At 43.8% G+C, this 22,104-nt stretch overlaps 1 protein-coding gene across 7 annotated transcripts in view; it reads right to left on the bottom strand.

The window, feature by feature from the left end:
• Nucleotides 1-22,104, bottom strand: part of tenm4 (teneurin transmembrane protein 4) — a 148,973-nt gene that overhangs the window by 91,882 nt on the left and 34,987 nt on the right. For 6 of the 7 annotated variants that reach the window (XM_086124908.1, XM_086124909.1, XM_086124910.1 and 3 more), the window contains exon 4: nucleotides 1,574-1,826. In XM_086124908.1, coding sequence (XP_085981034.1) covers nucleotides 1,574-1,826 — 253 coding nt within the window. Of the gene's footprint in view, nucleotides 1-1,573; nucleotides 1,827-10,813; nucleotides 11,027-22,104 lie in introns of all 7 variants that reach the window. The other variant, XM_086124913.1, reaches the window with a different exon arrangement.

The following is a 22,104-nucleotide window of genomic DNA, read 5'->3' as shown; positions in this document are numbered from 1 at the left end:
AATTTCAGCCTGGCGTACGGAGACGATGAACGGAACACGGAGGACCTTGGGGAATCGTGTGGGTGACAAATGATGAACGGAGGATATTAGGGAAAATGACGACGTGCAGAGCGGCAATGGCGTCCTCAGACAACACACAGGAGAAAATGGAAGACAAAGTTGAGGGACGTTAGGTAACGGGGTACACGAGGGACGAAGGGTGCAAAGTGGATGCGGGATCCACGGGGGAAAATATGCAACATCAAATGAAATTCGGGAGACGCGAGAGGCGACGTGTTTAGTGGCGCCGTGGCTTGGCGGGGACGACATTTGCAAAAGCAGCTTGTCACCGCGATTGCTCGCACATGAGGGAGCAGCCTTAATTAAGGTTGTGCACAAGCCTCGCCGAAAGGCACATTTTCAGTTCGTGCTAAAGTTTCCCGCATGGCCTCGTCTGTCCGTTCCGTCGGCAAACAACGATGGAGGAACGGACCGCTCGCATGCGAAGGGCTGCCGCTCCAAGAGAAAAAAGTCCTGCTTTTGAAGTCTTTTCACGGGCGAGGAATGCAACTTTTAATGAGCGCAGATACCTGGGGCCCAGGGGAGAAAAAGACCGAGCTGGATACCAGATCGGAATGTGACCGAACGCCACGGAACATTCACATTTTGATTCCGAGGGCCACTGTCAGGCTCTCAGCTAGCTTGTTAACAGCCGCATACAAAGTTTTGGGGGAAGGGGTTTTCACTTTTGGGTTTTTTTTCGTAAAAAGGAAAAAAAAAAGTGCTCTTGATGAGCCACGGTGGCTCGAGGCGCTCGTTGACGACCGCAATTTGAAAATGTGGTCCCGAACGATCAACTGCCTTTTCATCAACGATCCAAAATAATACTATTGTCACGTTGGGCTTTAAAACGGAGCGATCAGATTTTGCGACTTTTTTTTTTTTTTTCCAAGACAAACACATGAAAACATTCATCAGGCAGGATGAGATCATCGCGAAGCGAGTGGCCGCTTCTCTTGATTTGCTCGGACGCGGTTCTAATGAGACGAGGATGACACCGGATGGGCGCACTTGACGTGAGGCCCCGCGATCCGCGAACGCGGCGCCGCGCCGCCACGCGCCGGCTGATTAACGCGCCGTGAATACGAGTCGGCGCCGCTTTTCACTTGGCGTCCCGATGTGATTATAATTGAGACCCGGCCGCGTCGCCACGGTTACCAAACACAAAAACAAAAGGCCCAAAGCGGCACTTTTCTCTTGTTAGTCGCTCTCGTCAGTGTTGACATCCCGGCTGACAGAGTGGTCCTCATTTCATCGTTCCTTGTTAGCGGCAGACTTCAATAATGAACTAAAATGTCACCGAATCAAGGCCGAGTATGCTCATTCTTTGTCCACCCAAATATTTCTCAACTATATTATAAAATGCTATTCAAGGTTTAGCACTGGATATGGCTGGCTATATTTACAGTTTTTTTTTGTTTGTTGTTTTTTTGCGGGTCTGTCACCATGGACACAGAGCCGCATTTTTTTTATTGTTTTTTTTTTTTTTTTTTTTTTGTGGGTCTGTCGCCACCGACACGGCGCCGCACTCTACCTGGTTTCCAGCGGGATGTTGCTGTTGAGCAGCCAGTTGTCCGGGGCCCCGCCGGCATCCGGGGCGCCGGCGTCGGCGGGCGCGGAGGAGCCGCCGTCGGTGGGCGCGGGGCTGGGGTTGCTCCGCGGCGTGTAGTTGCCCCGGTTCAAGGAGTTGATGGAGGCCGCATGGTGTTGATGGTGGTTGGGCGAGTGCGAATGGGACAGCGGCAGCGGGGGCGTGCGCAGCCGAGGGTGGTTCTGAAAGACGGCGTCTGGAAGGCGAAAAAAAAAAGAAGGAAATGCGCTCAAACCAAATCGCGGTTTTGAAAAATGCATGAGACTGGACCGGCGACTCCTACAAAAGTCAAATCATTTGCGTCCCGTGGAAAAATTACCTCATCAGTTTTACCAATCAACACGAAATTGGGTGCAAATTGTCATTCAAAACAGGGCGCACAAAAAAGTCTTGTCAATCATGTCAATCTGTGAACCGAAAAGCCCGGAGTGACTTTTTTTTTTTTTTTACTTTCCAGAGGGCGCTGCCGAGTGAGTTTTGAGAGATCATGTTGGGGAGATCAAAATTGCATCGTCTGTTTTGACCCAAAGTCAGCTGGGATCTGCTTCAGCTCACCCGCGACCCTGATTATGAAAAATTGATTCCTGGATGGTGAAAATTTATCATGACCACTCAAAATGAGGAAGCCGAAATAGTCTGCCATAAAGCAGATACTGGATACGCTCGTTTTTTTTTGTTTTGCGACAGGTGGTTTATGAAGCAAATCCATATTTCATTTCAACACCGCACGGTTGGGTGGTTGACAAAAGTCTCACAGTAATGCAAAAGTAAAAAGTGCGAAACAAATAAACACAGCAAAACAATAAAAGCAGTATTTAGTCATCTGGCGTCGTCACTTTTCTTGCCTGCTCCAATACTTTGAAGCCTTTATGACACGCCGGCAAAAAAAAAAAAAAAAAAAAAAGGCGAGAGATAGAACCTGGCCGCCATAAACTAGCGAGTGACGGGCTCGTTTAGATTTATAATGTGCATCTTTCATTGGCCATCTGCAAAGAGTGCACCGGGCGCTGATTTACCTTCCCACTCGGCTTTGAACCCGGTTCAGCGCCACATATTTCATGGTTGGGAGCCCAGACAAGGAGAGTGTTTTGCAGGGGGGGGAGCGCTACTGTATATCACGCTAGTGTCGCGGCGACAGATGGCCGATCGGGGCGCTTCTCTCATAATTAGCTCGGCTGCTGAGGCGGAATGAGGAAAAAAAAAAAGGGGGACCGGCATGAAATTCGGGGGATGACCTCCCTAACCGGCGCCCAAACTGCGCTAATCAGATTATGCTAATGTAGTCCATAAGACTAAAATGCATGGATGAACATCATATCATATTTAGTGAATAAACATGACGACTCCAATGTCAGCACCCATCTGCCGCCATTTAAAGTGCCTCTGATGAACCGCCAATAAAGTTCAGCTGTTCGTGTGGGCATTTCAAGACATTTTTGTTTTCTAGCAGAAGCCTTCAGTGTTCATATGAACACTGACTGCTGTTTTGAATTGTTCCGATTTTTTCCCACCAATGTACAAGGTGATAAGGCCACACTTATGGCGGAAAAAGTTTTAAAATTATGAGTATGATTTTATTTTTGGGGCAGATTGGTGTTTATCCTTCATTGGTAATTTAGGAAAGTAAATGAACCCTTCTCTGATGGAACATACATTTTCTTTTCTTTTAAAAATAACCGGATGACCATGTTATTGTCTTCATATACTTACACTAATGTATTTTTCAATTTCACGTGGCTTATTAAATAGAACTGACTGCGTACGTATGCGTGATTCAGAGTGACTGTATGTCATCCGTCATTCGAGCCTCAGGTGAACCACTGCTGTTCAGCAAATGGGCTGGAGTCGAAAAACAATTGCCGATTTCACTTAGCCGTAATCATTCAAAAGGACGGCTAAAAATAAATCAATCAAATTAATGGTTCTCTATTGACTGGCTGAAAAGAAAAGGCGATTCATTAGTTATCGCAAAGAAAGAGAGGACGGCGACCGGAGCACAAAGGCCAAAACTTTCTCATGCTTTGACCAAACAGAAGCCGTTCCACAGCATTCAGTCGGAAGAAAGGGACTTTTTCCATTTTTCTCTCCAGCAGATGCACGCGTCAGTCCAAGCCTCCCGACGCTTCTCTGGGCCAGTAATTAAGCTAATGCACTTCATTAGTGCAGACATCTTCCTCTCCCCCCGCTTGCGGACTGACAACACAACATGTTGGACACCCAACTAGGCAAGAAGCGCGGACATGAATTACAGCTTCTCACAGGCACGGATAGCGTGCATTAAGTAATTATCGCCGAGAGAATTCCGCCACGGTATTATTGTTGTAGCCCCCATTCGTAAATTGTTTCATTCATTCGTTGGTTTCAACTCATTTGAGCAACAGCGAGCAGCAGGTGACAAAGACAACCTAAACAATGGCGAAAAGGCCACTCCCTCCAAGCGTATTGGCGCCGACCTTTTTTACCAGTCAACATAGATGCATCTGTTCCATCCAGCGAACGAGTCTTGAAATCCTTTTTCCAACCAAAACAATCAACATTTCAGGTACGAGGCATACGTGCGTGCGCACAAGGTACTGTAGGTAATAGTGCGTGGTTATTTTAAGTCTTCAGAGTCGATCACATTCCGCGAAACGGACACAGCGTAGCTTACAGGAATCGATCACATGACTCAAATGCAAAGACAATCAATCAAGAAATTCAAGGAGTAAAAAAATACGAGGAGTCTGATCAAAATGCTAACTGTAAAAAGGACGTGTACAATGCAACGGCGGATTCGCCTCATTTCTGGACATACGCGCAACGCAGCTAGCGGGCTGTCACATGAAAGCACGCGCAGTGGTCACAGAGATCAAGCGGCGTGACATACAAAACGGCCGTGCAGAGCGTCCGAGGGTGAGCCATTGGATTGGACAACATTAATCAAAAGCTATGGGCCTCGGGAGTAAATCATTAGATCTCGCTCAGCTCTGCGGTGCCTATGGCTAATCACCACCGCACTATTTCCAGGCGAGTAGTGTTTGTCTATTAAAAAAGCTACAACAACAACAAAAAAAAAAACATACAAATTTATCAGGAAAGCAGTCAAGCAAGACTTTTCTGCCGGCTTGCCTCGAGCCCACTCTTTCCTGCAACATTAGACGAGCCCGCGGCGAAGCGCCGTGCGGGAATAGCAGCCGTCTCACCCGGACTCGTCAGAGAAGGAACAAACAGGTAGTGTGGAGCGAACATACACACGGTGGCTCTACCGCTGAGCTTGCCTGCATGACCAATTGTGGTGCTTTCGATGTCACAACTCACAACGTGCTGACAGGAGGCATACTTGTCTTTGCATTGCAATTCAAGATGTTTCGTGCCATGCGGGCTTTGATTTCCTCAAGACAGGACAAAAGTGGGGAAAGCATACTGTTTGCTTTGCGAGATGTAGCGCTGACTGTCATCTGCGTAGAAGTGAAAGGAAATACCGTGCAGGGCCAGCAAATACAATGATAACAGCAGGGCCCCAAGATTGAACCCTGTGGAATACCACATAACTCCGATGCAATGTTGGGCATTGTGGTGGACAGTATGTGTGGCAGTGTATAAACGGGAATGTCCACTGTCTGTGGAAGAGACATCGGTTTGTGTCGTTTCCATCGTATGCCAATCATGTGATGAAGCCCCCCCCCCCCGTCTTGAAAAATAAAAACACTCCGTGACCAATAAAGTAACTTAAAATTGAAAGTAGTATGAGTTATGTTGGTAATCATAGTAGTTGCAGTCATGGCAGTGAGTAACATGACAGCGAGAGTCAGAACATTTTTTTTTCCCAAACATATTTTTTAAGCATGTTTTGACAAGTTTTAATGTGTGGAGAGCATACGAGAGGGGTAAAATGGTCAATCCACCCCCTCCCCTCTACCCCAAACCCATGATAAAATCGGGCTTCACTGTAACGTTATCTATAAATTGAGCTTTTCTTTGCTATCCTGGACCATTAGCAGTGCCGCAGGCAGATGCCTGCCGCTCCTCTCCCGAGATTTTATGGATTTCCTGTCACCGCCGAAACAAGACGAGTGGTTATGCGCCCGGCTTTCCGTACGTCCGTCTGCCGCGCATCCATCAGAGAGGGCTTCGAGATTTCGTTACGGGACGGATAAGGGGAAGGGGGGGGCACAGATGGTCGGTGATCATCATGCGATGGATGTGATGCATCTCAATTTGTGTCACAAAAAAAAAAAAGATATGTCGCTATGTAAAGAGCATTAGGCACGCTGGTCGTGTACTGACAAGGATGCAAGAGTTGTCTGCCGGCTGCACTCCGCTGACAACAAAACGACGACATCAAGAGAAACAGCCCGTCTTTGAAGCCCCGACTCCCACTAAACGACATCATGGCATCATGTTGTGATTCCTGTCAACAACAAAGTCAGTTTTTCAATGTTGTTGCGACTTCCATCTACAACCAATCTGCATTTTCGGCCTCGGGGAAAAACAAACTGAGGGGAAACTTTCGCCTAGTCGGACACAGAAATAAATAAATAAATAAAAATAGATCTTAATTTGTGGCATCACAGCGTGCCCCGCTAACTGCTGAGGTGAGAAGTTTTGAGGAATGAATAGGAATGAATATTTTAAAAAAAATTGTGTGAAACAGGAGCAGCAGATACAAAAAATAATCTGGGAAAATTTTAAACAAAAAGTACAAAAAGTACATATCTGAAGAAATATTGGGAAAAAAATACCAAACATACCAAAACAACATTTTAGGGGGGGGGGGCCACCACACAACACATCAACCCTCTTGAAACTGTGAGACAGACGGACGGACGGACGGACGGACGGACAGACGCACAGACTGAGACTTTATTCATCCCCTGAGGACAATTCGATTATCACAGCGGCAATCATCACAATTAGCCCCCTCGGGTTTCAGGTGCAACCTCTCGAAAGGCACATTTGCTTCACCCTTCCATGTACGTGGGGGGATGATGAAGCAATTTGAGAGCTTCGTTGAGTTCACTTATACCCCCCCCCCCCCCACCCCACCACCACCACCAGGCCTTGAGCATGCACGGCTCAGCGCTCCGGCTGGGTCAGGTGTGAGCGGCTGGAGGGCAGGCAAGTCCCTTTTTTGATCCCCCCCCCCCCCACCCCCAAAAGCTACATTAAGAGCCCGCAGTGGCCCGGGCCCCCCGCTGCTAGGCATTAAGAGATGCTAATAGCGCGAGATCGGGCGGGGGGCTCCCGCTGGCAGGCTCCCCGGGAAGGCAGCGCCTCGGAGAAAGCCGACGGCCACCGTGAACGGCACAAAAGGGACTGCAGGCTCCGGCGAGCGGGCCTCATCGGCCTTGCGATCACGCGGGTCCCATCCCGAAACCAAGAAGAAGAGGAAAAAGCAGAAGAAAAAAAAAAACACACGACATCCTTTCAGGCTTCTATTTAGCTCGCTCGAAATCCTGCGGAACACTTCGATCCTGCATGTGGGCTCCGAGATGACCCCGGGCAAATGTGATGCAACGTGATAATAAGCCACCTGCTCCGCAGTGCAGCAAACAGAATGCGAGCTTGTTTACTGACAATTAAAAGCGTATCATAAAAAAATTACCCCCCCCCCCACTCTTGTCTGGCTTTTTAACGGCCTGTTGGTGCACCATAAAAACAACGGAGAGACGCCGTGGGTGTTTTTTTTTTTTTTTTTTTTTTTTTAACTTCCCCTTTTCAACCAAACCTTCAGTGGACACAAAATTAGCCACACCGTCTAAGTGAGTATTCTCCGACATTTTTTTTGAGCCAAGGCTCAAAATTATTTTTTTTTTTACATTTGGCAATTCTCACGGCACACAACTGAAAAAAACAACAAACAAAAACTACATAACCTAATGGCATAGTTGCCCAACTCATTTTAAACGTACTGCCTCGATATCAATCAAAATGACCAATGTGCTTGCTAGAAAAGATGTTTTTTCAATATGCGTGGAGAGTCTCGTACATTGTCATTCACAAATGTTGAATCGGGGCAACTGGAATCTTCTTGCTTCTTGAATCGTCTTTGATGAGCCCAGTGGTCAAAAGTCCAGCTGCACAGGAGACTTTTTTTTTTGGGCCTACTCACGATAGATAAGCCAATCAAATATCATGTGGCCAAATGGCACTGGCTTCGGGGCTTTTTTTTTTTTAAGTCAGTGAATGGGAAAATAAGTTCCATGCATGCTGAGGCCCTAATAAATCTATCCATATCGATTGCAGTATGAGGTGGTCCAAAACAAGAGTGTACCAAGTACTTCTGCTCCGTACAATCTCAAGACAAATCCCGTACACGCACTTCTTGTTCAACCACTTCATTAAACAATAAGCGTAAAACACACTTAGAGCATTTGATTCAATTGCTTGGCTGCATCATTACAATGTAATTGCTCCGCCAAGTGCTCTCGCATGTGATGTGCTGCAATGCAGCAACTTTTCGCCGGCTTAATGAGTTGTGTGGTGGCGGCAAAAGCAAAACAATGCGGGGGCTCCTCTGATCTCCTTTGTGATTGTAATTAACTCCTTCCTCCCCGTCAGCCATTGTTGGCATTCATGGTGGGTTGGGAGCAAAGCGCATTTCGCATGACGCGTTGTTGGCTTAGAAAAAGGAATGTGGAACTAAATGAAGAAGTCCTCACCCGCTCCTCCGCCAGCCGTCATCCTCCTGACAGCCCCGAGGCGAAGCTAGCCACTTTACCTATGCAAAGCGGCCTTATTGTTGGGAGGGTAATCTGCAGCGGAAAAGAGCGTCAAGCCCGCTGTCGCCACCCCCGCCCTCTCCAGGATCGCCCCGTCACGGCCAGATGACCACCATGTCACCTCTCGAGGAATTAAGGAGGAGATTTGCGGCGGGATTAATAACTCATTTCCAAAGGGGAGGAAAGGGGGGGGGGGGTTCCCTTCCCAAGCAGGTGGGCAGCTGAGACACTATGGAGCTTGATGTAATTTGACCCGTTGGGATCTCGACCAATTATTGAGAGTGTTTTATTTCGAGTTGTCAGGAGAGGAGAGAGTTGCTATTGAAGAGATGGAAAAGCTGTGGAAAAGCTTCTTGTTATGACAAGTGGTCGGAATACATTGTGAACCTTGAAGGAGGCTCTCAACCGACAAACAAAAGGCCTAATTTTCAAGAATATACAGTATATGGAAGGATAGTCCATGTATTTTTGTGTAAAGATTAAAGTCGCCGTTTTTCCGATTAAAAAAAACAACAAACTCAAAATTCCACCTCCACTAAGCTACTCAACTCAATTGTATTTCGAGCAACAACCACCGCTGTATACAAAGTGCTGTACATGGAGCAATTATCATGTATACAACAAGAAACAATAAAACTAATAATTACAAACAAAGACAGTAGAAAGCACAAAAACAGTAAAACCATTTAAAGATTTGAAAACAAATAATAGGCTCTTAAAAAGAACTCTAAAATGTATCGGGAGCCAGTGAAGGGATGCCAGAGTAGGAGTGATGCGCTCCCTCTTCCGAGTACCAGTCAAGAGGCGAGCGGCAGCATTCTGGACCAGCTGGAAACGCTTCATGGAGGATTGGCTGATTGCAAACTAAAGTGTGTTCCAGTAATCCAGGCGGGATGTGACAAAGAAGGCGTGAGTTACTGTTTCTAAGTGCTCATGAGAAAGGAGAGGCTTGACTTTCGCCAGCTGCCTCAAATGAAAGGAGCTGGATTTAACAAGGGCACCAATTTGCTGGTCCAAGTCAAAATCACTGTCCATTTTAAGACCCAAGTTTGAGACTGTTGTCTTAATATAAGGAGATAGGGGGCCCAAGTCTACAGGATGGGATGTACAAGGGCCACTGGGCCCAAACACTGGTTTAAGTACATAAATGAGGTAGCAGGGCAGAGCCAGAAGTGCAAATTTAGATTTTTACGAGAGTCTAGTCAGCGCACATTGGAGCCAAGTGAGGCCGTAATCCAGCTCATGGAGTTGCACGACCGTATAGATGTGCAGCAACATTCCGCATGATTCCAACTGGGGCTCGTTTGAGCCAATTGCTCGGAAGAGTCCACCATGAATCAAAGCTCACCAAACCCAAAATTGCTGCTTCCAACCAAAATGGCTGACTTCATGCCCAGTTTCAAACATGGGCCCTTGAGACTTTGGTCCTGCTATGACAGACGTGTCCGCCCAATGGCATTGGTCCAACAGAGTGATTTTTCAGGGGTCATGTCTGGGACCCCTAAAGTTTTCACCAACCAAAACATTGCTGAGTTTCCAGACATTATGGCCCAGCAAAAAAGGCAAGTCATTCTCATGAAGATCAGTAATCCAGGTTAGAGCGACTCTTACTTGTCGCCTTCTGACACATTGACGGTACTTTTCAGACGGAGAACGCCAATAAGCGGCTGCCGCCTTTGGCGAGGAGCCGACGCGTATTCACGACGCGTCGCACGCGAGTATTTGAAAAGCGCTAATCTGGCTCCAGGGGTGGCTGCGTTTGACTTGTTAATTAAAGTAATGTCTTTCACCGAGTTTACACTTGACGTCATTTCCTGTGCCGAGGCATTAAAGACGACCACTTCTGACAGTCTGAAGAGGCACATGGAGACAAGAAAACAGAGAAAAAGTCTGACGAATCCATAAATCCCTTTTTTTTTTAAAAAGACCTCATGTGGCAGCCGCGGCCTGAGTCAAAGGACTTTGGGCGAGAGGTGGGGGGGAACCCTGGACTGGTCGCCAGCCAATATCAGGGCCCATTTAGACAGGCAATCATTCACGCACACATTCTGACTCCTGGACAACATAGACGGTCTTCAACATGCATGTGTCTGGCAGGTGGGAGCAAACCCACGCAAAAGCGGACAAAACATGCCAACTCCAAACAGGAAGGCCGGTCCCGAGATTCAAACCCGAACCTCAAAGCCGAGTCGGATGTCCTAACCAATATTGCGCTTCGCTGCCAACTGAGACAAATCCCTTCTCCATCTTTTAAAGCTGAACTTTGCAGACCTCGCTCGCTGGCGTTTCCCGAGGCTGTTTATCAACTCGAAAACTTTCTTCTCTCTCTTGCTGACAGAAAAAAAATAAATAAATCAGAGGGGCAATTCTTGTCGCCGACAGCCGTCTGCACAACCTTCAACCCGTCGCGTCCGGTGGGGCTATGAGGGGCGGCGGGCAGGCCACGCCTCCAGAAAGGAAGTAGAGTTGAGAAACCACTCACCGTCTGCAGCTGCTGCGTACAGGTTCCCCGAGCCAGCTTTAACTAAGAATGAACCGGGGCCAAACTCATCCTCCGAGTCAGAGTCCCGGGCTGGCTGAGCCGCACTGTTACCTAGCAACCCCCCCTGGCTCTGATTGGCCCCGATGCAAGGGGGAGGGTACGGGGGCTGCTCGACAGGGGAGGAGGAGGCGGAGGAACAAAGCAGCGGAGGACCTGTGGACCACAAACACAGACAACACATGGTGGCGGAGGGCCGTCGGATGGGAGGGAAACACACCCAAACATCACAAACACACACACACACACATTCAAGACTTAAATGACATTTGAAAAACAAACATCAGCAACTCCTCCTTGGTCTCCGCCAACTCAGCCCAGCTGGGAAGAACAAGACGTGACTTTGAGGAAGGAGAAGTCATGTCTGAATTTGCTTTAGCATGGGAGGAAAAAAAACCCCCACCTTCAGGGGGTGTCGCGTGTATAAAAATACAATTTCCGGTGAGGCATCCCTTTCAAACACAAACTTCACAGTGCATAAACACCAATTCTGTACCGCAAAACAGAAATTTCCGTTCCTTGATCAGCGATCACTCGACGGGCTTGTGAATTTGGTCTTCTCCAAATCTGGTTGGCGTGACAACTTCAACTTGACAACACCGCACCAACAATTTTGAAAATCTGCCGGGTTCCAAGAGATGTCAAATTTCATCGTCAACAACATCGTCACAGTGACCCAAACTCAACAAGCGGTCCAATATGTGCCTTTCAAATTTCCCAAACATCCTGCAAACGGCAAATTGAAACGCAACCGGCCATCCCTCCATTTTCAATCGCATTAATTCGGCTCACGGATGAGGTTGGAGCCTTTCCCACGGCGGGGTACAACCCAAACGGGTTTTCCGCCAATCACGGGAGGGAGCACACTTACACCCTGGACAATTGCATCTCTTCAACGAACCTTTCTGGATTAGGTGAGGAAGTCGGGAGTACCCAGGCAGACCCTCAGGCAAGATCAACAAGAATATCGACTTGCCGCACTCCAAAGAGCACGGCTGACATACACACAGTCGATTCAAACCGAGAAGCTTCATCTGCAATGAGACCCGTGGGCAGATGTTGCACTGTGCAGGAAAATGCGCTTGCGGGTATGGGCGACCTCCTGAGGCAACGGGAGAACAAATTCCAACCTCGACTGATCACAACCACCTCACGAGGAAGTAGGAACTGACCGACATGGCACGATGGGAATAATTGACCCCAGCCCTCTTATTATGACTTTTTTTTTTTCCGGCTTATCTGCTCAGGCCCGGAAAACGGCCACACGGGTCTCCTAAATACCATCCAAGCAATTTTAACTCAAACAGACTGAGACAAACGAAGGCATCGCGGCGTTGGCTTTGCATTTCTGCTGACTGGGCCTTCATCCATCACGGCTCGGCGAGTGCCCCCGCAAGGGGATTAGAATGCAACTCATTGATTCACATCTGATTAGGAAACAATTAGACACATTAGCATGAGATGGGCCCTGTGTCGTGCGTAAGTAGAAAATGCCCGCGAGGCCTCCGTTTTGAGCATTTCCATCTTAATAGTCATGACCCGTTCAATATGAAGGAAACCACATTACCGTATTTTCCGCACTATAAGGCACTTTGGAGTCGAAGGCGCACCTTCAATGAATGGTCGATTTAAAAACTGTTTTCATATGTAGGGTGCACCACATTATAAAGCGCATTGAATAGAAGCTACAATCGTGGCTGAGGTTGCGTGATGCATCCACTAGATGGAGCTACGCGGTATATAGTGCCCTCGCAACCACTGCAGCTGTAACAAAGCCTTTGCTTGACAGAACATTTAAAACACTACGTCCATGAAATCAGGATATCGATCCAAATATAAGGAGCATCAGATTATAAGGCGAACTGTCGGCTTTTGAGAAAATCACAAATTTTGTGGTGCGCCTTATCGTACGGAAAATACGGTCAATTCAGTATAATTCGATATATTTCTCCATCGTCGTAAGATGACTTGCACTAACAACGAGACCACGATTAGAGAGGAGTTTATTTACAAAAGCACAGTAAGTGTTCTCAATTTTTCCATTTCGTCACAACTTGTCTGACTGTTCTCGTGACGCTTCCAAGCAGCTAATATTTTCCCACCACAACATGAGAAAAGAGCGACGTGTCACAATCGTATTGGAGCTTTTAACTGGCTTAAAGCTATGGCAACGAAGTACACTTGGTTTAATATGTTTGTTGTATTGGCACACCAGTCTCCATATGTAGGTCGGGTGGACTTGTTTTTTTTTGTTCACCCTAACCTAACCCCTGCACCCCAGTTTGAAAAGTGCAACTCAACACTGAATCGATCTGGGTGGCCTTTCTGCTTGAAAAAGAGCCTTGAAATGGGTCGGCGGCCGCCTTTTGCTTCCCATCGCTCCATCCCGGCGGCGCGAGCGACACCTTCGCTTAGCATCAAGTGGACCGATTGGCTTCTGACAGCTTCAGCGAGCAACGAGCAAACACGTGAGTCATTAAAGGTCTGAAGCGAAGGCATTAGCGAGCTCGTTAGTAGGGCCAACATGCTAGCTGGCGCAGGCTAATGGAAGCGCAACAGAGCAACTCATTACAGGTCTCATTAGCGAGCAGCAGCAGACAGCATAGTGTTGCTGTTTGACGTCAACAAATAACACGACAACAACAACAAAAATGGTCCAATAAGTAAAAACATTTTCATTAAAAAACGCATTAAGGCCATAACATGCGTTGGTGCGGTGTGCTTTTTCAATTAAACATTTCTAATAAATGCAGCTTTTAATGCTTCTGGTTACGTGACATCAATCAACGAGCACACTCCCTTTGAAAAGTAAGTTTCATCCATTTGTCAGTGACCGCAAGACCGCAAGTATGCACTTGCCCCCCCTTGCTCATAGCAAATAATTGAAGTAATCAGCAAAAAATAAAATGTAATGCCTTATATTCCAGACATTTTTACTAGGTTTTGTGTCTTGGCAAAAATAGTTTCGCAATTTTGTCAATCCGCATTCCCATTTCCCAAAGGCGCTAATTTTATTAAAATTACTCATTGCCGTTTTTTTTAAAATATGCGCCTTCAAAACAAAACGATTTGTTTTCTCTTCAATTTCATGCAAGGATCCTTCAGAAACACGATGTGCCACTTGTTATGATTGGCCCAATTTCTGGCCGATCATTAACACTGCATCATTTAATTTTTTTTACAGTTTTATTTCTTTCCGCATTTATGGACAAACGTTCAATATTTTTTTTCCCCAGGATCGTAGCGGCATGTGGCCACGACCCGAATGCCACACAACTATAGTTTCTGTCTTTCTTTTACAACACTACAAGTCGCAGTGATACAACATGTCCTACTCATTAACTATGTTTTTCCAAACATATTGATTGATGAAACAGCGCTAGTTCGCGTCGCCTTGGGCAAGAGCTAAAGTTGACCAACGTGCCCATTAAACACAAAAAAGAAAATAACCCACTCACATTGCAACACAGCAGCCTTTACCACATTTTCCAAGTGGTGGAAGTTGGTTTTATTCATAAAAACAAATTAAAAAATATATATACAACACCAAATATAATTTTATTAGTTGTTGTTTTGTTTTGTTTTGTTTTGTTGAATCTGCCCTGAGAATGCTTGGCTTGGATACTTAACTGCTTCTGCTTGGAGGTGGTGGAAACATTTCCTCTACTACAGTGGACCCCCACATAATCGAGGATTGGCAAACACAATTTCACATTTGCAGATTTTTTTTTTTAAGGGAGGGTTGGGGGATGACGGGGGCGTCACATATAGCACTTTTCCACAAATCTAAAATTACACATTCCAAGCAACGCGTCTCATCACAGCCGCCACGGCCGCACCCGACAGACAGACAGAATCATTACGGCCTTGCAGATATTCGACGAGAATTTAAGTTCAAGGAGGCATTTATCTGAGGAGACAGCGTTTAAATTGAATTGGGTAAATAGAAAAATATCATTTATTAAAGACGACGTGACGTATCAGAGGGGGGCGGCTGAGGGTTAAAAAAAAAAACAGCAAAATCGATGGAGAGTCAACATTCATCTAGAGAGTCACAATTTTTGATTCTCTCAACTGCACCCATGTCTCTAAATGTGCTGTTGATTGCAAAGTTGTCTTTGCTGCACTAACACCAATCCGAGCAAATGTAGCTGTCCGAGCATTATTAGCATCCTGGGCTGTGTGAACATCTTCACCCATCTGAGCTTTTCCAAAAAAACATAGCTGTGGTAGGTTTGTAATATTTGCTTTCTTAGCATTCTTGGCAGCTAGAACTGTCTAAGTATCCTCAGCAGTCTTAGAAAGATGTCTTAGAATCTACAGCTGCCGGAGAAACCTTGGCTGTCTTCACACCCTTTGCTATTGTAGCTGCTTTAGTTTTCTTAGCATCTTTTGCTGTCTTTGAAACTTTGGTTCAACATTCTTGGGAGTCTTGGAAACCTTAGCGACCTTAGCTTCATTAGCGACATCCACTGTCTGCCTGAGAAAACTTAGCTGTCTTAGCATCCTTAACCACATAACATGGACTTCCAACCCTTTGAAGATATTGACTATAAGCCATTCGATCCCGAGAACAATTTGGAGCCAGACAACAACTTCTTCCAGAACAAACAAAGGGTAACAAACTCAGACTATTACCTGGATGAACAATTCAACACTAATATAAAATTGGAAAATGCACTTTCAGTAATACACTTAAACAGTAGAAGTCTCTATAAAAACTTCAGAAAAATCAAAGAATACCTGACTAAATTCAATAAATTTAAAATAATTGCCATATCAGAAACTTGGCTTGATGAAGATAAAACAACTGAAATGGAAATAGAAGGTTATGAAATGTTTGCAACTAATAGGGAAAACAAAAAAGGAGGGGGGGGGGTTGCAATATATGTAGACAAAGCATTTAAATGCAGTAAAATCGAGAGATTGACAAACACAATAGAAAACCTAATGGAATGTCTAACCATTGAAATACATAATAAAAAGGCATCAAATATCATCATAAGTTGCATCTATAGGACACCAGGATCATGTATTGACACATTCAATAAAAAACTAACAGATATGCTCAGTTACAACAACGATAAGAAAACACGAATAATATGTGGTGACTTTAACATTGACTTGGACCGAGGTCTACTCAAACGAAGACCCAAATACAGCGTTTGAAGTATTTCAGTCTACCATAATCTCCTTATATGATAAACATTTTCCATTAACTAAAGTCTCCAAAAAGTATAAAGACCCAAGTAAGCCATGGATAACGAAAGGCATAGAAAACGCATGTAAAAAGAAAAACAATTTATATAAATTGTTTTTAAAATTGAGAACTGAAGAAGCAGAAAAAATATATAAGACCTATAAAAATAAACTAGTAAATATTATAAGAACCAGTAAAAGAGATCATTATCATGCACTATTAGAGCAGAATAAAAGTAACACACAAGAAATATGGAAGATACTTAACCAAGTAATCAGAAATAGTCCTAAAAAATGGATTATCCAGAGTATTTTATCAAAGGCAAAAATACTATTTTGGAAAAACTGCAGAAATAGCAACTGAATTTAATGAGTATTGTTAAGTGAGAATCAATATGGCTTCAGGGAAAAACGGACCACCTCAATGGCAGTTATGGAGTTTGTGGAAGCAATAGCCACTAATATAGACAACAAAGAATTTACTGTTGGGGTTTTCCTAGATCTAAAAAAATATTTTGACACAATAGATCACAGTATATTATTGAAAAAACTAGAAAGATATGGCATTAGAGGTGTAGCTTATAAATGGATAAAAAGTTATTTAGAAAACAGATATCAGTACGTGCAACTCAACAATAAAAAAATGAATCAACTGAAAATCACTCACGGAGTTCCTCAGGGGTCAGTGCTTGGTCCAAAACTATTCATCTTATATATAAATGATATCTGCAAGGTCTCAAAACAATTTAAATGTGTCCTATTTGCTGATGATACAACTTTCTACTGTTCTGGAATAAATCTGAAACAGCTCCTGACAACCGTAGAAAACGAATTAAACAAATTAAAAAACTGGTTCGACAGAAATAAATTGTCACTTAACCTGAAAAAATCGAAGTTAATTGTTTTTGGCACAAGACCAATCAAACACCAAGCTAAAATTATGGTAAACTCAATTGAGATAGAAAGAGCGTATGAAACCAAGTTTCTCGGATTAGTAATAGACTCAAAACTATGTTGGAAGCCACATATCGATAACGTAAAAAGAAAAATAGCCAAAACCGTAGGGATCCTCTACAAAACCAAGGAAGTGCTAAATAAGAGATCTTTGTACACATTATACACTTCATTATTATTACCATATATGACCTACTGTGTGGAAATATGGGGAAATGCCCGCAAAACAAACACACTCCCTATTCTCAACCTACAAAAAAAAAGCAATTCGAATTATTAATAGATCAAAATATACGGAACCCACAAATCCACTATTTATCAAATTAAATACGATGAAATTTTATGACCTGGTTGACTTTAAAATCGCCCAATTAATGTACAAAGCACACAATAACCTGCTCTGCCAAAACATTCAGAAGTTTTTCGAAATTCGAGAAAGCAGCTATGATTTAAGAGGTACCAACTTATTCAAAAAACTCAAAACAAGAACAAACATCAAGCAAAGTGTATCTATCAACGGTGTTAATCTGTGGAATAATCTCGAAACGGACCTGAAAATGAGTAAATCGCTTGCTGAGTTCAAAAACAAATTCAAAAAAATAGTACAAACAACCTACATCAATCAGAGTTAAAATGATAAATTCAAAACATTAAATATAATGATAAATCAGAACTAAGTTGATAAATAGAGAAAGGTATATAAATATCCATTATGAATACAAGAGAAAATTGACACAAGAGTGTCAGGGTGTGGAAGTATGTAATCCCGATACAAACCAAAAGTTGTAAAAATATCACGGTTAAGGGTAAAGTATGAGCATTAATGGAGACTTCTTTCTTCTTACTTTTTTCTTTTCTGATTGATATAAAAATGATTTATTAGATACAATCACATAACGGGGTAGGACTAGATACGTTTTTTACTTCTTCCTACTCCCTTGAACATAACTGTGTTGAATGAAGATTGATTTCTTTCTTTTTACTTTTTTTTATCTACCTTATTTTCTGTCAAATTATTACTGTATATATGTTTGATGTTCAATAAACAAACAAACAAAACAACATAACTAACCACTGCTGTATTAACATCATACATTTGTTGTAGAAAAATCCGGTGCCCTAGCAACACACCTATCTGAGGATTCTTATCGAAGCATAGTTAGCTTCTTTGGTCTCATAAGCTCCCGTAGCTTCCCTGAGCAACATCAGTGTTCCTAGCCGTCTTAGCTGTTAGCTGTTTTAACATTCTAAGCTGCAGAGCACCCTTAACAGTCTTAGTTTCAGTAGCATGTTTAGCTTACTCAAAAAAAAACAAAAAACTCTTTCTGAACACCATTGACCAGTGTTTAAGCATCAATAGCTGTCTGAGAAACCATGGCTATCTATGAGCATCCTTCTGTGTTTTAACATCATCTAGTGCCTTAACCGCTTAAGCATGCCTAGCCACCATACTAAACCTTTTTTTTTTTTGTTTCGGAGACATTTGTCAGGTCATTTTTGCACAACAAAACAGATATGCAAGCAAACAACAATTACGAACAAGACCTCCTTCAGAGCCTCTGATTGTTTCTATTCTGCATTGTCATGGTTTCAATATGCCGCAGTCAAAGAGGAAGAAAGTGATCATTGTTCTGTTAAATACACCTCTTACACCAAATAGAAATAACACACTCGTAACGGGAGGTACATTAAGCTACTGTCGCCAAAGCGGCGGCTTAATTGGATGCCTCATGGCTTTGCAAATGCTCAGAGAATCGTCGTCATCATCCTCATCAGTTTTCTTTTCATTCCCAGATGACACACCACAGCAGAGTTCAGGTTTGGCTCTGGGACTTTTATTTTATTTTTGCTATTATTTCATCTTTTTATCGATCTTATGGGGTCCTGAACTCTTTGGCTCTTGGGACCCCGGACGCCGGAGAAGAGCTGGCAGGAGGTATGTGCGAACTAAGCAGCTGCCCAAAAGCGTGAGGATTTTCTTTTCAACACATGAAACAAAAAAAAATCCTGCATGGGGCTCTGTAAGATTTGTTTGTTAAGGACCCACAACTGTACTACAAGTATTTCAGCAAGGTGGGTCTAAAATCATTGTACTTTTATCAAAAAGTTGCCTATTTTGGAGAGAAAAAAATGGAATCTTGCCTATTTTGTCAAGCTAAAATGTCGCAATCTTACGTAACTGTTATATTTTCCCCAAGGTAAAGTCACAATATGATATTAAAAGTTTGAAAGGGGAATAAAGTCATACTATTACAAGCGAATTCCAAAAATTCATCATTATTCACTCAATGTCATACCTTTATTTATTTTTGAATAAATAGAACCGCCTGTGCGTTTTCTCCAAATAATAAACTTTCTGTTCTCAAAAATAAGTAGGACTTTATTGCTGTACAAATATGCCACCACCCCAGTTTGAGAACAATGAAACTGCAGGTGAGTCCAATTGAAATCAGAGTTGCACTTGAACAGATTCCATTTTGTGGCTTAAACTGCAGCCATGCTGCTGGCTGTCCGCGGTCCAAACACCCTGCCAAGACAAACGCAAGCAAGGGCTTGCAAAGAAAGCGTTAACTGAGCCAGCTTTGGAAGAAAAAAAAAAACTACAACAACAAAAAAATGTCTCTGACTGCGCTCCTTACCTGCTTTAAATCAATACTAGGAAAGAATAGAGCGAATGCATGGCATGGTGGGACACAAATGGTCTTTTTATAGACATGGCGCAGGAAATGGAAATGATATTTGTGTTGTAATGAAAGAACATGACCGCACAGGACTGCACGGTTCCATTTACGGCCGACCTCCAACGTTGTTATCGCCACTTAAAAGCCGGCGTCCATTACTCAGACGCTGAGTGTCGGGCAAATTACGGCGGGATGCCTTGCGCCGGACCGGGAAGCCAACGCAAGCTCGTTAACGGAGTCGCCAGACACACGACCGTGTGAACATGTTGCAGATGTTGTTCAAGCTCTTGGCATTTTTAGTCATCTTATCTGACAAACAAAAGCGAATTCATTCTGTCTGCAGAGCAGCAACTGGCAGTATCAAACGCAGTGTTTGCCACATATATCGCATTTTTGTCAAACTTAAGAATTTATTTTTAAATGAAAAATCGGGTGGGATAAAAAAATGGCTGACGAGACAGAACAGTTTCTGCAAACCTATCGGCGGCAGTCGTGGATCCAACAGCAGTGTTTGCTGACATGAATTGTTCTTAAAAGTAAAGAAATAAATATATATATTTTTAAATGTTCTGACATTTTTCTTCCTTTTCGTCATTATTGAAACCGTTTCGCCAACAACAGTTGAACTGCTCTCTGAGTCACTAAACAAACATTTTCCATGAGCTCCGTCCTGGTCGTTAGTCGGCTTGTCCACGGAATCATTAGCACTGATGTAGTGTGGCATCATTAACACCCAACCCCCTCACCATCACAAAAAACCCCATGATGCCCCATCCAAGCCTCCTGGCGGGGGACGTCATTGTTCAAGGATGAAAAGTGCCCGCTGTTGTGCGCTCACCTCAGCCTGAAGGCATGCGACGACTATTTTAAGCATCTCCTGGCCGACACAAGTGCCTGGAACTAATATGCTGGTGGCCCAAATCCATGTGGTGTTTCAAACGGACCTGGCTGGACCTCGAGCACAATTCCTGCTTCTTCCATACCATGTTGCCGTTTAACTTTTGGCTTAGTGCAGACCATATTGCCTTAAATTGTGGCCAAGTGCTTCTCCATCAGAATTAACAAAAGAACTTTGACCTGTAATCAGGTCAAAGTTCAGAGACACTAATGTTCATATATATATATATATAGTATCAGACATCCTACGATACCATAGGTGTAGCTATGGTTGGCTAAAGCTGTTTAAATAGCTAAGGTTGCTAAGACTTAGGCTTACAAAGCTGAAGCTGTTAAGCGAGATAATCATCCGTCTTCCCAACCTGTGCTTTCTAATTCTAAGATTTCTAAGATGGCTAAAGTTGCTGCGTTTGCAAAGGAAGCCAAGGTACATAAAGTGACAGCTATGGTTGGCTAACATTTTAGTTTAAATGTTAAAGCAGTAAAGGATGCCAAAACGAAAAAGGTTCTGAAAGTCGCTGAGACAGATGAGCTTGGTAAAACAGCTAGTGATCCGTATTTTGCTCAGTTAGCTACATTTGCAGTTAAGAATACTAAAGTAGCTCAAGTTATTAAGATAGCTATGATTGACTGTAACGATTAGCTAAGGATACTACAAATGTTGAGATTGTTGAAATTGCAGAGACTGCTAAGGTTGTTCAAAGAAATAAGGAAGTTAAATTTGTGAGACAGCTAACGTTGCGACCACAGAGCTGCTAAGGCCTGTCACAAGATCTCCGGACACTAAATGGATGACTTGAATGCTAAGACAGCTGATGATGCTACGACAAACCAAGGTTAGCATCCTTAGCATTCTACCCATCTTTGCCAAACGTAGCCATCTTGAAACTTTAACCATCTTGGTGTCCGTAGCTGTCATAGCGCCCTTAGCTATCTTGGTACCCTTAGCTGTCATAGCATCTTTAGATGTCTTTTGAGCCCAACCTTAGATGTGTGAGCATTTTTAGCATTCTGCTCTGCCTTAACAAGCTTCACCAACCATAGCAACAACCTTCGCTGCGTCTGACACTTTCTGTGTATTAGCATCAGGAACCTTAGCCTGTAAGAAGGAAAAATAAACAATGGTGCTGGAGCACAATTATCAGCTTTTTACTCTGTCTCCTCTGGTGGATAAACACAATGACATGAATAAATAATAGTCCGCAATAATCTAAGTCCCCCAGGCACCCCCCACCCCCACTATCATCAACAATGAAGGCAGGCGGCTCAAAGAAGTCAAAAGTTTACTTTTGCTGTTCGAGACACATTGCGGGCCACTCATTAGGCCCACACGGAACAAAGAAAACCCCGGTTGCCTGCCCGCCCATCCGCCTTTTTTCCGTCAATCCTCGAGAACGAGATGGCCGCCTTTTGATTTCTTCTTTTTTTTTATTTTGATTTTGTCGGCGCACCTTCGTCAAAGTGCTATTTATGCCCTGGCTGCGTTTCCATTTCAGTCACTTT

The sequence above is a fragment of the Hippocampus guttulatus genome, chromosome 12 (assembly GCF_054856545.1).
Source record: "Hippocampus guttulatus isolate MCC_2025c chromosome 12, RoL_Hgut_1.0, whole genome shotgun sequence".
Lineage (NCBI taxonomy): Eukaryota > Metazoa > Chordata > Actinopteri > Syngnathiformes > Syngnathidae > Hippocampus > Hippocampus guttulatus.
This window is presented reverse-complemented; position numbering and strand designations above follow the sequence as displayed.